This window comes from Seriola dumerili, unplaced genomic scaffold, assembly GCF_002260705.1.
Source record: "Seriola dumerili isolate Sdu_G_001 unplaced genomic scaffold, Sdu_1.0 BDQW01000331.1, whole genome shotgun sequence".
NCBI classification, from domain to species: domain Eukaryota; kingdom Metazoa; phylum Chordata; class Actinopteri; order Carangiformes; family Carangidae; genus Seriola; species Seriola dumerili.
The window spans coordinates 4,239,551-4,253,467 of NW_019174586.1; the positions used below are offsets into that span (position 1 = coordinate 4,239,551).

The 13,917-nt window shown below is 34.9% G+C and overlaps 2 protein-coding genes across 2 annotated transcripts in view; one reads left to right on the forward strand and one right to left on the reverse strand.

Annotated features, from left to right (window-relative positions):
* Positions 1-314: 314 nt before the first annotated feature.
* Positions 315-8,070, forward strand: ppid (peptidylprolyl isomerase D). Its single transcript, XM_022759814.1, has 10 exons — positions 315-497; positions 1,609-1,749; positions 2,285-2,391; positions 2,738-2,926; positions 3,207-3,329; positions 3,895-4,001; positions 5,034-5,175; positions 5,686-5,772; positions 6,133-6,175; positions 7,406-8,070. The coding sequence occupies exons 1-10, from the start codon at positions 413-415 to the stop codon at positions 7,492-7,494; spliced, it is 1,113 nt and encodes a 370-aa protein (XP_022615535.1). The 5' UTR covers positions 315-412; the 3' UTR covers positions 7,495-8,070.
* etfdh (electron transfer flavoprotein dehydrogenase) overlaps positions 7,956-13,917 on the reverse strand; it is a 27,065-nt gene continuing 21,103 nt past the window's right edge. The window contains exon 13 of the mRNA XM_022759813.1: positions 7,956-8,693. Coding sequence (XP_022615534.1) covers positions 8,530-8,693 — 164 coding nt within the window. The 3' untranslated portion in view covers positions 7,956-8,529. The remainder of the gene's footprint in view (positions 8,694-13,917) is intronic.

The following is a 13,917-nucleotide window of genomic DNA, read 5'->3' on the forward strand; positions in this document are numbered from 1 at the left end:
GTCGACAGTGTTCACTCCTACTTACACTGGTAAATGTGTGTTGTGAAAAGAAAAATCACCCTAATTTAATTGAATTATCCTGTGATGACGTTCCTCAATGTAAATTTTATTTTGAAAATCATGACCGGAAGTTTGATTTAAATGTCTAGTCTCAGGGATTACCCGCTGGAAAAGACATAATTTGTGAAACGTGTTCTGACTATTTCTTGTTTTTTGTGTCAACTAAACTATATGAATATTTATTTATTCATTCCCCCATTATTCATATGCGCATTCTGATCTGCAGGGTTTTATTGTGAAGATTTCTGACCGGAGGTTATTGAGTCCATTCTTCTTCGCTTAACCCGCTCCAGTGCACCGGCCGGGGTTTTGGCTAGCTGAAACAAGTGTCTTAAATCGCCTTGTCCTTAAAATGTCTCACCCTACACCAACTGACAAGCCTTCAAACCCTGAGAACCCCCGTGTCTTCTTCGATGTAGAAATCGACGGAGAAAAAGGTCGGAACATTTTCTATTTAACGTCGGCTAACAGTTCTCTGTGGCCAGTTTAACCGTTAGCCTTGTTAGCTTAGCGCCATCCTGGCTCGTTCCAGTGACAACTAGAAACGGATTAATTTACCAATACCCAGAAAAGTTACAATTTAGAAATGGGTTAGTTTGTGAAATATAGATGTTTGTATTTGTTAGAGCTTACTAAATTTTATTACGAGCAGGCCCATTTAGAGAGCTTGTCTCTTGAGTGCATGAACCACGTGTGGTTGTTTTGTCTTGTAAGACCTGTAAATGTAGCCAATTTTTAACTTTAACTTTGCTATACTACTGTAATCTAGTTGCTAAGTGCTTATAATATGTGTGGATTCCTTTGGTTAATTACTGATTTTTTAACTTACTGTAGCTATGCCATTTAAATATTACTAAAAGGTACAATATTTTACTGTATCTTGGGAAGGCCTGTTCTGCAGATTATATTTGGCATTGTTAGGTTATTTGTAATGCTTCTTGAATACCTTACTATCCTGCTACACGTTCAAATCTGTAATGTAGGAAAGGTATCAATAATGTAGTAATCATAATTTGTTCTATGTGAAGGTGCAAGTTGAGTATAAATTAAAGGAAAAACTTGAATATATGAGCGAAGAAACATAACAAATGCAGATGCTTCCACACAGGTGCACTGCATGGTACAAATAAGCAGTCAATATCCAATCATGCTCTGAGGAAGGTATAGAAATGCTGAACACGCCCAGTTGATTCTGATTCAACTGGACACCCATGGGTGCTTGTTGGACAGTGCTCTCTCTACCACCATCATCAAAACACCAAATCAGGGGATATCCTTTGGAAGAAAGGTGTTCACCCCTCCAGTAGAGTTCCAGAGACTAGTATACTCAATGCCAAGGTGCATTAAAGATGTTCTGGCAGCACATGGTGGACCAACACCTTACTAAGACACTTTATGTTGGTTTCTCCATTAATTGTTAACTCATCTGTCTATGATAACTTAATCCAGATTATTTCCACGTAGACTATAATGTACGTGATTTAGTTAGTCAGAGTCTGTGGCTAAACTTGTACAGTAACATTACACTGAATGGTTTTCTGTCCACAGCTGGCCGAATAATCTTGGAGCTGTTTGCTGATATCACTCCCAAGACTGCTGAGAACTTTCGGGCACTCTGCACTGGAGAGAAAGGCACTGGAAAATCAACCGGGAAACCGCTGCACTTCAAAGGATGCCCATTCCACAGAAGTAAAGAGCCTTCATATCTGCATATAATGTGACATTTGAGTTTGGAGGGACACCTAGAAGTTTTAGTTCACGCACATGAACTAACACCTGTGTAGAAGTAGCTGAAAGGACATCTAGTGCACTGAGCCTTTTGGAGAATGTGTAGCTTCTTGGATCCTGAAGTCCTTTTTAAAAAAAAAAAAAAAAAAAAAAAAAAAAAAAAAAACAGATAAAACTACATGCATGGCAACATTTTACAAGGGGTGAGTGAGAAAATGTTTAGGTGATGTGACTCTTTAATTTTAGGTCAAGGTTTCCTCATTAAATTTGTGACCCCAAAAGGCAGATAAGGATAGTTTCAGTTGTCATGACTCATGAGGAAGTATATTATATAAAATAAAAAGTAAGTGGATTTAAATAGACTAATTAAGCTTTTGTTTTCTTTAGCTTTTGTTGTTATATACTTCCTATACGAGTATAGGGAGCCTGAAGCACTGCTGACATTTAGTCCGTTTGATCTATAAAAATAATTTGGCTGTAAATTTGTTTTTGGCAGTCATCAAGAAATTCATGATCCAAGGAGGTGACTTCTCCAACCATAATGGCACCGGTGGAGAGAGCATCTACGGGGAGAAGTTTGAGGATGAAAACTTCCACTACATGGTAAAACTACTATCACTTTAATCCCCATTGTACGACTCCACTACAGGAGATTTTAAAGAGGTTCTGGGGTTTCTTCAATCATCATATAACCCATCGCTGTTTGTACTCTAAGCAGTTATTTTTCTCTAAATTAATCACTTAAAAAATAAAAGTCATACCTGAAGGAATATGGCTTTTAATGCCATATTCCTTCAGGAATTCTTGTTGACTAATTTTGCTTAAGAGTATACTAGAATTTTTGTTTTTGTCCTCTTCTTTTGGACTTGTGTTGAAATTTTCTTCACCAAGTGTTTATGATACGACTGTGTTTTCTATCGTGTAATGATGTATTTTCTTCTCCATGTAGCATGACAAAGTGGGTCTACTTAGCATGGCCAATGCTGGGCCAAACACCAACGGCTCACAATTTTTCATCACTACTGTCCCCACACCACACTTAGATGGAAAGCACGTGGTCTTTGGGCAAGTCTTGAAAGGGATTGGGATCATAAAAATGTTGGAGTCGATTGACACTCAAGATGATGCCCCTGTAAAGGTAATTATTTCCAGCGTGTGTAGAGTTTAATTCCAAAGTAATACAGTTATAGTTTTAAAAAGCTGTCGCCTAGCGGCACTTGTTTTACCACCATGGTTTTCAGTTGTTGTCTTCTTTATTTGATATTTTTCATATACAGACCAAAACATCTTTGCACAGTACATTAAAAATCTCTGATTCAACTGGATTGAATCATATTTATATGTAAGAGTAATGAAATGGCTCTGAGAACTTTCTGCTCTTTAAATTACATTTTTTCTGCTCATATCTGTCTTTACAGCCATGTATCGTAGCAGACTGTGGTGAGCATAAGGACGGGGACAGTTGGGGTGTTGCACCAAGCGATGGATCAGGGGACACCCATCCAGACTTCCCTGAGGACTCTGACATCGACTTTAAAGATGTAAGTATCAGTGAGGTCTTTGATCTTCAAGGACACAGGTGAACTTTGGCAGATAGCATCAGACTGTTCCGCAGGCCTGAGTTAAAGGGCCACGCTGGCATTTGGGGAAATGTGGAAATGTTTGTCAGATGAGAGGATCAATATAAATTTCAATATCAAGATCCAGGACATGTTTGGCATAGCAAACACAGGAAGCAGAGGAAAACGGTTACTAAATAAACTCAAGGGCTTGGCCTCAAAATGAGAGATGATGGATCCCTACAAACATTTTCGGTGTAGTCACTTTCGATTTTATCTTGAAATTAAGTGGTTTAGACCGTCTGGCTAAATGTTTTGTTTACAAACTGTCTGAACGATTGAGTTTCTTGCCCTGTTGATGAAGCGATGTGTTTGTGTTCTCAGAACTCAGGCTGCATCCTGAACACACTGTTGTCATGACCAATAAAAATCATAGCCAACCCCACAACAAAAAGACTGAAATGTTTTTTTATTTTTCATGACATCAGCCATGTTTTCAAAGTAAAGGGAACGGAATTTAAGTCTCCGGTTGTACTTTCACTTTCAGGTCGATAAAGTTCTGTCTGTCGCTGAGGACGTCAAGAACATTGGAAACAACCTTTTTAAGAATCAAAACTGGAAAGCTGCTGTCAACAAATACAGCAAAGCCCTCAGGTAATGTACACTGGCACTGTGTGTGGTTTACTTTCAGTCAAAATCAAAAATGAACAAGTAATGAACACATTTACCAGAAAAGAATATCTTAATTATTAGAAATCCCATGAAAAGACCAAAACCAACAACACATTTGTCGATCTTCTCCAGCCTGTTTGTTGCTCTCAGCTCCAAACCAGTTTGCTCCTATTGAAGACATGACTGAGTTACACTTGCATAGTTTCATTTCTTAAGAAAAAAAAAAAAGGCATAATCATTCCCTAAAAGAGTTAAGCAGAATTTACTCAATGTTACTCAAATAGTAATAAGTGCATTTGTTGGCGGCCGTTTCCAGCTATGGATTAAAATACAGTAGTGAGTATTCCTGGCAGCAGGATGGTATATGTGGGATTGACTCAAAATGAACTACAGTTTCCATGTTCATTGAATGTCACCCAGTGCAACAGTGTGGCTCATTTATGTGTTTTTAATATTTCTTTTAGACAACGATGGAGGTCTGTGGTACAGAGGAATAAGTTATATGAAGCTGGCTGCACAGACAAGACTTGTTAGTGGCTCAAATCACTGTTCTTTTCATGGGATTTGCCTTATCTTTTTAAAACTGAAATGGGAAACCAGACTTGTTTTCACTGCTCGTTTTATTAGATGAAGTGTGTCTCTCAGGAAGAAGACGCATTTAAATATGGTCACCTTTTGAAAATTAAGTTCATAGAGAAGGAAGAAACTGGAGGAGAAGGGTGCAGAAATCACATTGTGACAGATTGCTGTTCAGCGAGAATGTTTGTGAATAGGGAATGACAACAAACTGCCGGTCCTATACAGTATAACCATTAAATGTTGCAGATGACCTTCAGTGCTTTTAAAATACTTTGCTACCTTTTAAAAAAGGTGGCAGTAGTAGATTCAGGCACCTTCCTTTCATCATCCCACTGCAGTTTCACCTGTTGAGATTTAACAGTGCTCAACAACATTTTTTCCAGTGACATCAGTCATTGCTGTCACCAACGAGGAGCCTGATTTTTACTTCTGCAGGTACTTGGAGGTGAGTGGAGATCAGCTGGAGGAGGATGTGCAGCTGAAACTGGAACCCACAGCCCTCAGCTGCTTCCTCAACACAGCAGCTTGCAAGCTGAAGATGCAGCTGTGGCAAGATGCCCTGGACAGCTGCAGTGAGGTAACATAGGCCAGAGCATATGATTAACATAACGCACACATTAGTTTAAAGCTCATGTGCCACTCAGGCTCCCCATGCTAAGAATCAATGCCTTCCCAGTAGTAGATGAGAAGATCAATACCACTAAATATGAAGCTAGCCAGCAGCTGTAGCTTAGTATAAAGAAAAGGAAAAGGGGGGAACAGCTAGCCCTTCCCTGACTCTGTCCAAAGGTAACAAAATTCTCCCACCAGCACCTTTTTAACTTTTTAAAAAACACTAATTGAGCAGTGACTTCCTGGAGTCTTGTCATCGCTGTCACTTGAGACATGACGTCAACTTCCCAGAAATCTCATTTATGTGCAAGTGCACTTAAATAAATCCTTGGTTGGACCCATCTTACCTAATCAGTGATTGAGGGAATCTAATAGCAGAAATAAATTCTTCAAATGATATTGCAAAATTAATAAAATTAACATACAAGGAAGAGGGACTTTATGTTCTGTGATGTATTTCATTTGTGTCTTACAGGCTCTAGAGCTGGACCAAGCGAACACTAAAGCGCTTTTCCGGAGGGCCCAGGCCTGGCAGGGCTTAAAGGAATACAGCAAAGCCATGGTAACATCCATAACAGCTCTTCCGTCTCTTAAGTGGCTTTTGAGAAATTATAATTTCAAAGACTTAGAGCCTTTTGTATTAGACACAGTTCAAAATGTACATATGTTATTGTCTGTATAGATGGACAGTGTCCTCAATTCATACAGCGTTAGAAGCACAGGACTCTTGTTTGTACCATATGTATGTTTGATTCAATAGTATCATTGGAAAACAAACAACCATTGTGTGCTGACAGAAAGCAGTAACTCCTCTTATTTAGTTCACCCTTACATTTCTTGTTTAGACGAGACTGAATCCAGGTGCATTGAATCTGACGGCAGCTTGACGTACACATTGTTTTCTGTGCTTCTCATTCGACAGACTGATCTGAAGAAAGCTCAGGAGAAAGCTCCAGAAGACAAAGGTGAGGAATTTTATCTTCAGCATTTTGTGTTTGTTCTGCCTTTTGTTGCAGAGCCTTACTGTGATTTGTTATCATGCCAAGAATGTAGCAATTACTGTATTTTCCCCCTCCTAGCACAGTTACACATTTTGTTAATTTTACATTTCATGCATATTCACACATTAGTTACTTGGGCTTTAGTATAGAGATTCAAGTGTAATCATAGTTCACATTTTGAAAGGAGACAATTTGACCATAACATTAAGAATGTGGTATATATCTAGGTTATAGACAAGACAAATACATGAGACATTTATTTATGAATAGTATCATCTTAAAGGTAGATATTTCATGCCAGGTCTAGAACAAATGAGATAAAGAAAATGGGGACCCACTCTCTGCTCCATAGTGCTACTAGAGATTAAAAACTCCACAAGGCACGTTTATAAAGACAACACTGCTTTAGTGGGTGAAATTTGAGGACAGAGAAGGATTTTACAGACTTAAGTTTGTGTTCCAGTTTATTAAACTACTTTGTTGAGAGTGACTTGTGAGACGGTTATTCAGTGATATTGGTTAATGCCTGATGTATTCAAATATTTCAGCATAAGTGTCTTTCAAAAATGACAAAGTAAATACTAGGACTTTAGCAGTTGTAAACACTAGTTGAAAAACTAAGATGACAAAGTTATTCATATTATGAGAGCATGTGTAATTATTCAATATCAGCAGCAATCAGCTGACACACCTGGTATTCATTAGCTGTCATTTCCTAGTCTTATCTACATGCTTCTTTGGAGTAACTCATATCATACTTCTGGATATTGGTTTGTCTAATTGTGTGCTTTTATTATACCTGCACTGGTTGTTTTAGGGAACAATTTAGGAGTATTACACCTTCCAATATGTAAAAGCTTAAGTGCACTGGGTGAAATAAAGCTCTGAAAATCTAGAGCACTGCTCTTTTGATATTTTAAGCTGCAGTTTATTGGCTGCTGGCAAGGAGATAAACGCTATCAGTGCGCTTCATGCTTTCCCTGTGCCTTCAGGAGTAAGCTGTCTTTAAAGTGAAATTGACAGTGTGCAGAAAGACAGACAAAATGTGCCAAAGTGGACACACAGGGGCGGAAAAACAATGTTGGAAACCTCAGCGTTCAAGGGGAAATATTTTTCCATTTTTTTTCCAGTTTTGATTCACTTGTTGAGTTTGGTGTTTGACAAACTAAGTGAATCCGATTTCTCTCTTGACAGCTATCAGCAACGAGATGAAGAGAGTTCAGTTTAAAATCCAGGAGGAGAAGGAGAAAGAGAAGAAAATCTATGCCAAGATGTTTGCTTGAAAATTTCACCTAATGATGCAATGAATTGTTCATATCATTAATCAATATCTGAAGTCATCTCTACAGGGGAAGCTGCACTTAACACAGATAAAGTCTGTAACCAGGTACAGTGTTTTCAGTTGACAGGTTCTTTCATGTTTTCCACCCGGCACATTTTTCACTGTCTGTATTCTTACAAGGGAATAACTATTGTACGTTTTAAGCTGTCTTCATTTTGACAAGCCTCTTCACTATAATGAATAGTTTGAACATTAGATTGATGTGTGGCTGACTCCACTGCTCTGAAAAAATAGGTTTACACTTGGCATTGTTCTGTGGTTTTGAAGCAGTTCAGCAAAGCAAAGTTCTGTGTGTTGTATCATGTCCTAGAAGACATTTTGATACAGTGCCCTTTGCAACATACAGTACATCCATTTGTTTTTATTTATGTTTTTTACAGAGGTCAATAAATCAGAAAGGACAGCAGTCAAGTGTTCTTTATTCATTACTGTGATATATTATCAATGATATTATGTACAGTACTATGTGGATCAAAATGTACCTGCAATAATGCTAAAATAAACCTTAATTTAAGAAGAGCTTGTTTGGTGGTTCCATTGCAGATTTTGATGCAACTATTACAGTTTGTCAAGTACTCCTATTTAAAAAAAAAAAAGAAAAGAAAAAAAAAGCCACTTTACATTTAAAATGCCCATAATGTGGATATTAGTGATAATGCAAAACTACAAAACTGCTGATTTTGACTTCTTTAACTTGCGTTTCATTATGGTCCTGTATCTCAATGGTTTCCATAACCCCTGTGCCACATTTAAAAGTAGTACATCACTGTAAGAATTTCTATGACAACGCAGTTCTCTTTTCAATATCCTTTTCAGAGTTTTTATTTTTTTATATCCTCAAAAACAGCTACATGGTTATTTCAGTTCAATACTTAGGCACATTTGCCCTCTGCTGGCAAGTACTGTCATCCTGAATGTCATTGTACTTTACAGTCATCTTTCAAGACAAAAATGGTTTTAAAAAAAACCATGCAGTTCACATTCCATTGTAGGCTGGTCCGCCGCCACCCTCAGGAACAACCCAGTTGATGTTTTGGCTCGGGTCCTTGATATCACAGGTCTTACAGTGGACACAGTTCTGAGCGTTTATCTGCAATCTCATACCATCTCCTGTTTCCATGGGAACGTACTCGTACACACCTAGGACAGTTGTTGGAGAGAGAAAGTAAACTTGTTAGAAAACAGGCACAAAGAAACAAAACAGACCAAGGAAAACAACAAACTTTACTATTATGGATGGAACAAATCAATGCAGCAATGCATCATCAAATACTCTTGTATGTTGCCTTATCCAAAAACTGGTTTAGCACCAATAGCTAAGGGGCACAAGTGAGTCACTACATTACATTAACTCATTAGGTAGAAACTTAGAACTTGAAACCAAAGCAACTTACAGTTGAGGGACATCACTAAAGCTTCAGCGCAGTAGGAGACCTAGGCGTAAGTACTATTCACTACATCTATTCAATAAGTAAAACTACACATAACTTGCCAGCTGCATGAACAATATTGTTTGTTAAAAAACATGCATGAAGACCTCATGATGTAATATAATAGTAATGCCTCAATACACTGACTTTTTATTCCTTACTATACTGTGATGTTTTTTTTGGTATTTTTATACCTTACTATACTGTGACGTTTTATGCCATATGACATTTTTTGGCATTTTTATGCAATGCAATACTATAATTTTTTTTTTTTTTTTTTTTTTTTACATTTTATGCCATATAGGACTTTGATGTTTTTTTGGCATTTTCATGCCTTACTGTACTATGACTTTTTTTTTTTTAATTTTATGCCATACTATGCTATAACATTTTTATGCCTTTCTATACTATGACCTTTTTCTGAAATTCTATACCATAGTATACTATGACGTTTTTTTGGTATTTTTATGCCTTACTATACTATTACATTTTTTGGCATTTAATGCCATAGTATTCTATGACATTTTTTGGCATTTTTATACCTTACTATACTATGACGTTTTTTTTCTTACATTTTATGCCATAGTATACTATGACGTTTTTTGTCAATTTTTTTCCATACTATACTATGACGTTTTATGCCTTGCTATACTATGATGTTTTTATGACGTTTTATGCCATAGTATACTATGACGTTGTTTGGCATTTTTATGCCTTGCTATACTATGATGTTTTTATGACGTTTTATGCCATACTATACTATTTTTTTTTTCTGACATTTTATGCCATAGTATACTATGACGTTTTTTTGGCATTTTCATGCCTTACTATACTATGACTTTTTTTTTTACATTTTATGCCATAATATACTATGACGTTTTTTGGCTTTTTATGCCTTACTATAATTTGACATTTTTTGGCATTTTTATAGCTTAATATACTATGACGTTGTTTGGCATTTTTATGCCTTGCTATACTATGATATTTTTATGACGTTTTATGCCATACTATACTATGTTTTTTTTTTTGTTGACATTTTATGTCATAGTATACTATGACGTTTTTTGGCATTTTTATGCCTTGCTATACTATGACGTTTTATGCCTTACTATACCATGCCTTTTTTTTTTAAATTTTTATGCCATAGTATACTATGACGTTGTTTGGCATTTTTATGCCTTGCTATACTATGATAATTTTTATGACGTTTTATGCCATACTATACTATGTTTTTTTTTTGTTTTTGACATTTTATGCCATAGTATACTATGACGTTTTTTGCATTTTTATGCCTTGCTATACTATTGACGTTTTAATGCCTTACTATACATGCCTTTTTTTTTTTTACATTTTTATGCCATAGTATACTAATGACGTTGTTTGGCATTTTTTATGCTTGCTATACTATGATTATTTATTGACGTTTTATGCACATACTATACTATGTTTTTTTTTGAATTTTATGCCATACTTACCTTGACGTTTTTGGGCTTTTATGCCTTCAACTTACTATGATTTTTTTCTTTTACATTTTTATGCCATGTATCACTATGACATTTTTTTGGCATTTTTCATGCCTTTACTACACTAATGATTTTTTTTTTTTTTTCTTTTTACATTTTATGCATAGTATACTATGACATTTTTTGGCATTTTTCATGCTATACACTATGAGTTTTTTCTTTTTTTTTTTTTTACATTTTATGCCATACACTGTGACCTTTTTTTTTGAATTTTTTATGCCATAGTAACTATTCTTTTTTGGCATTTTCATACGCTTACTTAATACTACTGACCTTTTTTTTTTTTGACGTTTTTTTGGCATTTTCATGTGGCTTACTATATATGACTTTTATACATACTTATACTATGACGTTTTATACTAATGATGTTTTTTATGACGTTTTATGCCCTACTTTACTATTTTTTTCTTTTTGACATTTTTATGCCATAGTATACTATGACGTTTTTTTTTTTGCATTTTCCATGCATTACTAGTTAACTATGACTTTTTTTTTTTTTTTTTTTTAACATTTTATGGCATAGTATATGATATGACATTTTTTGGCTTTTTATGGCTTACTATACTATGATGTTTTTATGACGTTTCATGCCATACTATACTATGTTTTTTTGGACATTTTATACCATAGTATACTATGATGTTGTTTGGCATTTTTATGCCTTGCTATAACTATGATGTCTTTTTATGACGTTTTAATGCCATACTATACTATGTTTTTTTTTTTGACACTTTATGCCATAGTAAATCGACGTTTTTTGGCAATTTTATGCCATACTATACTATGACGTTTTATGCCTTGCTATACTAATGATGTTTTTATGACGTTTTATGCCATAGTATACTATGACGTTGTTTGGCATTTTTATGCTTGCTATACTATGATGTTTTTATGACGTTTTATGGCCATACTATACTATTTTTTTTTTTGACATTTTTGCCATAGTATACTATGAACGTTTTTTTTGGCATTTTCATGCCTTACTATACTAATGACTTTTTTTTTTTTTTTTTACATTTAATGCCATAATATACTATGACGTTTTTGGGCTTTTTATGCCTTACTATAATTTGACATTTTTTGCATTTTTATAGCTTAATATACTATGACGTTGTTTGGCAATTTTTATGCCTTGCTATACTATGATATTTTTTATGACGTTTTATGCCATACTATTGTTTTTTTTTTGTTGACATTTTATGCCATAGTATACTATGACGTTTTTTTTGGCATTTTTATGCCTTGCTATACTATGACGTTTTATGCCTTACTATACCAGCCTTTTTTTTTTAATTTTTATGCCATAGTAATACTATTGATGTTTTTTGGCATTTTTATGTGCTACATATCTATGATGTTTTTTTGACATTTTTCATGCCTTACCTATACTATGACGTTTTATGACGTTTTATGCCAATACATATACTTATGTTTTTTTTGACATTTTATGCCATAGTATACTATGACATTTTTTGGCATTTTTATGCCATACTACACTATGATGTTTTTTTTTTTTTTTTTTTACATTTTTATGCCATACTATACTGTGACTCTTTTTTTTTTGAAATTTTTATGCCATAGTATACTATTGTCTTTTTTGGCATTTTCATACCTTACTATACTATGACTTTTTTTGTTTGACGTTTTTGCATTTTCATGCCTTACTATACTATGAATTTTATACCATAACTATACTATGACGTTTTATACTATATGTTTTTATTGACGTTTTATGCCATACTTTACTATGTTTTCTTTTGACATTTTATGGCCATAGTATAACTATGACGTTTTTTTTTGCATTTTCATGCCTTACTATACTATGACTTTTTTGTTTTTTTTTTTTACATTTATATGCCATAGTATACTATGACATTTTTGGGGGCTTTTTAAATGGCTTACTATACTATGATGTTTTTAATGACGTTCATGCCATACCTATACTATGTTTTTTTTTGGACCATTTTATACCATAGTATACTATGTGTTGTTGGCATTTTTATGCTTGCTATACTATGATGTTTTTACGACGTTTATTGCCATACTATACATATGTTTTTTTTTTTGACACTTTATGCCATAGTATACTATGGACTTTTTTTGCATTTTCATGCCAATACTATATTGTGACCTTTTTTTGAAATTTTTAATGCCATAGTATTTACTATGTCTTTTTTTTGGCATTTTCATACTTACTATACTATGACTTTTTTTTTTTTTGACGTTTTTTGGCATTTTCATGCCTTACTATACTTATGATGTTTTTATGACCTTTCATCCATAACGTATTACTATGTTTTTTTGGAATTTATACCATTAGTATACTATGATGTTGTTTGGCATTTTTTATGCCTTCTATACTAGTTGATGTTTTTACGCGTTTTTATGCCCATATATACTATGTTTTTTTTTTGCACTTTATGCCATAGTATACTATGGACCTTTTTTGGCATTTTCCATGCCATACTATATGTGACCTTTTTTTTAAATTTTTATGCCATAGTATACTATGTCTGTTTTTTGGCATTTCATACTCTTTTACTATACTATGAACTTTTTTTTTTTTTGACGTTTTTTGCATTTTCATGCCTTACTATACTATGATGTTTTTTATTGCAATTTTTATGCCTTACTATACTATGATGTTTTTATTTTTACATTTGTATTGCCATATTATATAACTGACATTTTTTTTGACAATTTATGCCATAGTATACTATGATGTTTTCTGACATTTTATTGTCATATGTACCAAGACATTTTAGCCTTACTACACTGTGACGTTTTGGCCTTGTAGGATGTGGTAACCAGAACCGATACGTCGGTGCCAACGTGGCAAAAGGGGAAGGTACCGTTTTTTCGGGTATCGGAGCTACTAAAAGTACCAACACATGACGAGATTTGATAGTCACCCTCTTAGGAAGTAACATATTAAGATTTGACATCTATTGAGGGAGGCCAAGTTAAATGAGTGTTCGTCACGCCCTCTCGTGAATCAGGTCTCATTGCGCACAGCAGGAATGTCATTAACTGTATGAGCAAAACTTATCTGTGCAAAAGGTCTTACGTCAAAATGACAGTAATCTACCAAAAACGTGAAAAAGAACATTAACATACTATTACTACATCACTGGCAACATTGATGGACTCGAAACAACATTTGACAGTTTCATCCCGGCACATGCTTGCCTCTGCCAAAGGGAGATGCAGGAAAGTCACTACTAGGCTCAGTTCTAGCTGCACATAACAAATGGGAAAGATGGCGACAAGTCCAGGCACACCAACCTGATCCAGTCTGCATGCACCTCAGCTCGTCGAAAGAAAAAGCCACAAGAGACGCATATGGAAATATTTTGCTTCATGGCGGATTGTTGAGGGGTTGATTCTAGACCCTAAAACGCTGTTTTGTAA

Bases quoted from the DNA above. Each gene is read 5' to 3' on its own strand.
- ppid (XM_022759814.1), top strand. From the start codon at position 413: ATGTCTCACCCTACACCAACTGACAAGCCTTCAAACCCTGAGAACCCC. The intron at 4,002-5,033 runs GTAATGTACACT...TTACTTCTGCAG, and splicing joins AAATACAGCAAAGCCCTCAG to GTACTTGGAGGTGAGTGGAG. The intron at 5,176-5,685 runs GTAACATAGGCC...TGTGTCTTACAG, and splicing joins CCCTGGACAGCTGCAGTGAG to GCTCTAGAGCTGGACCAAGC.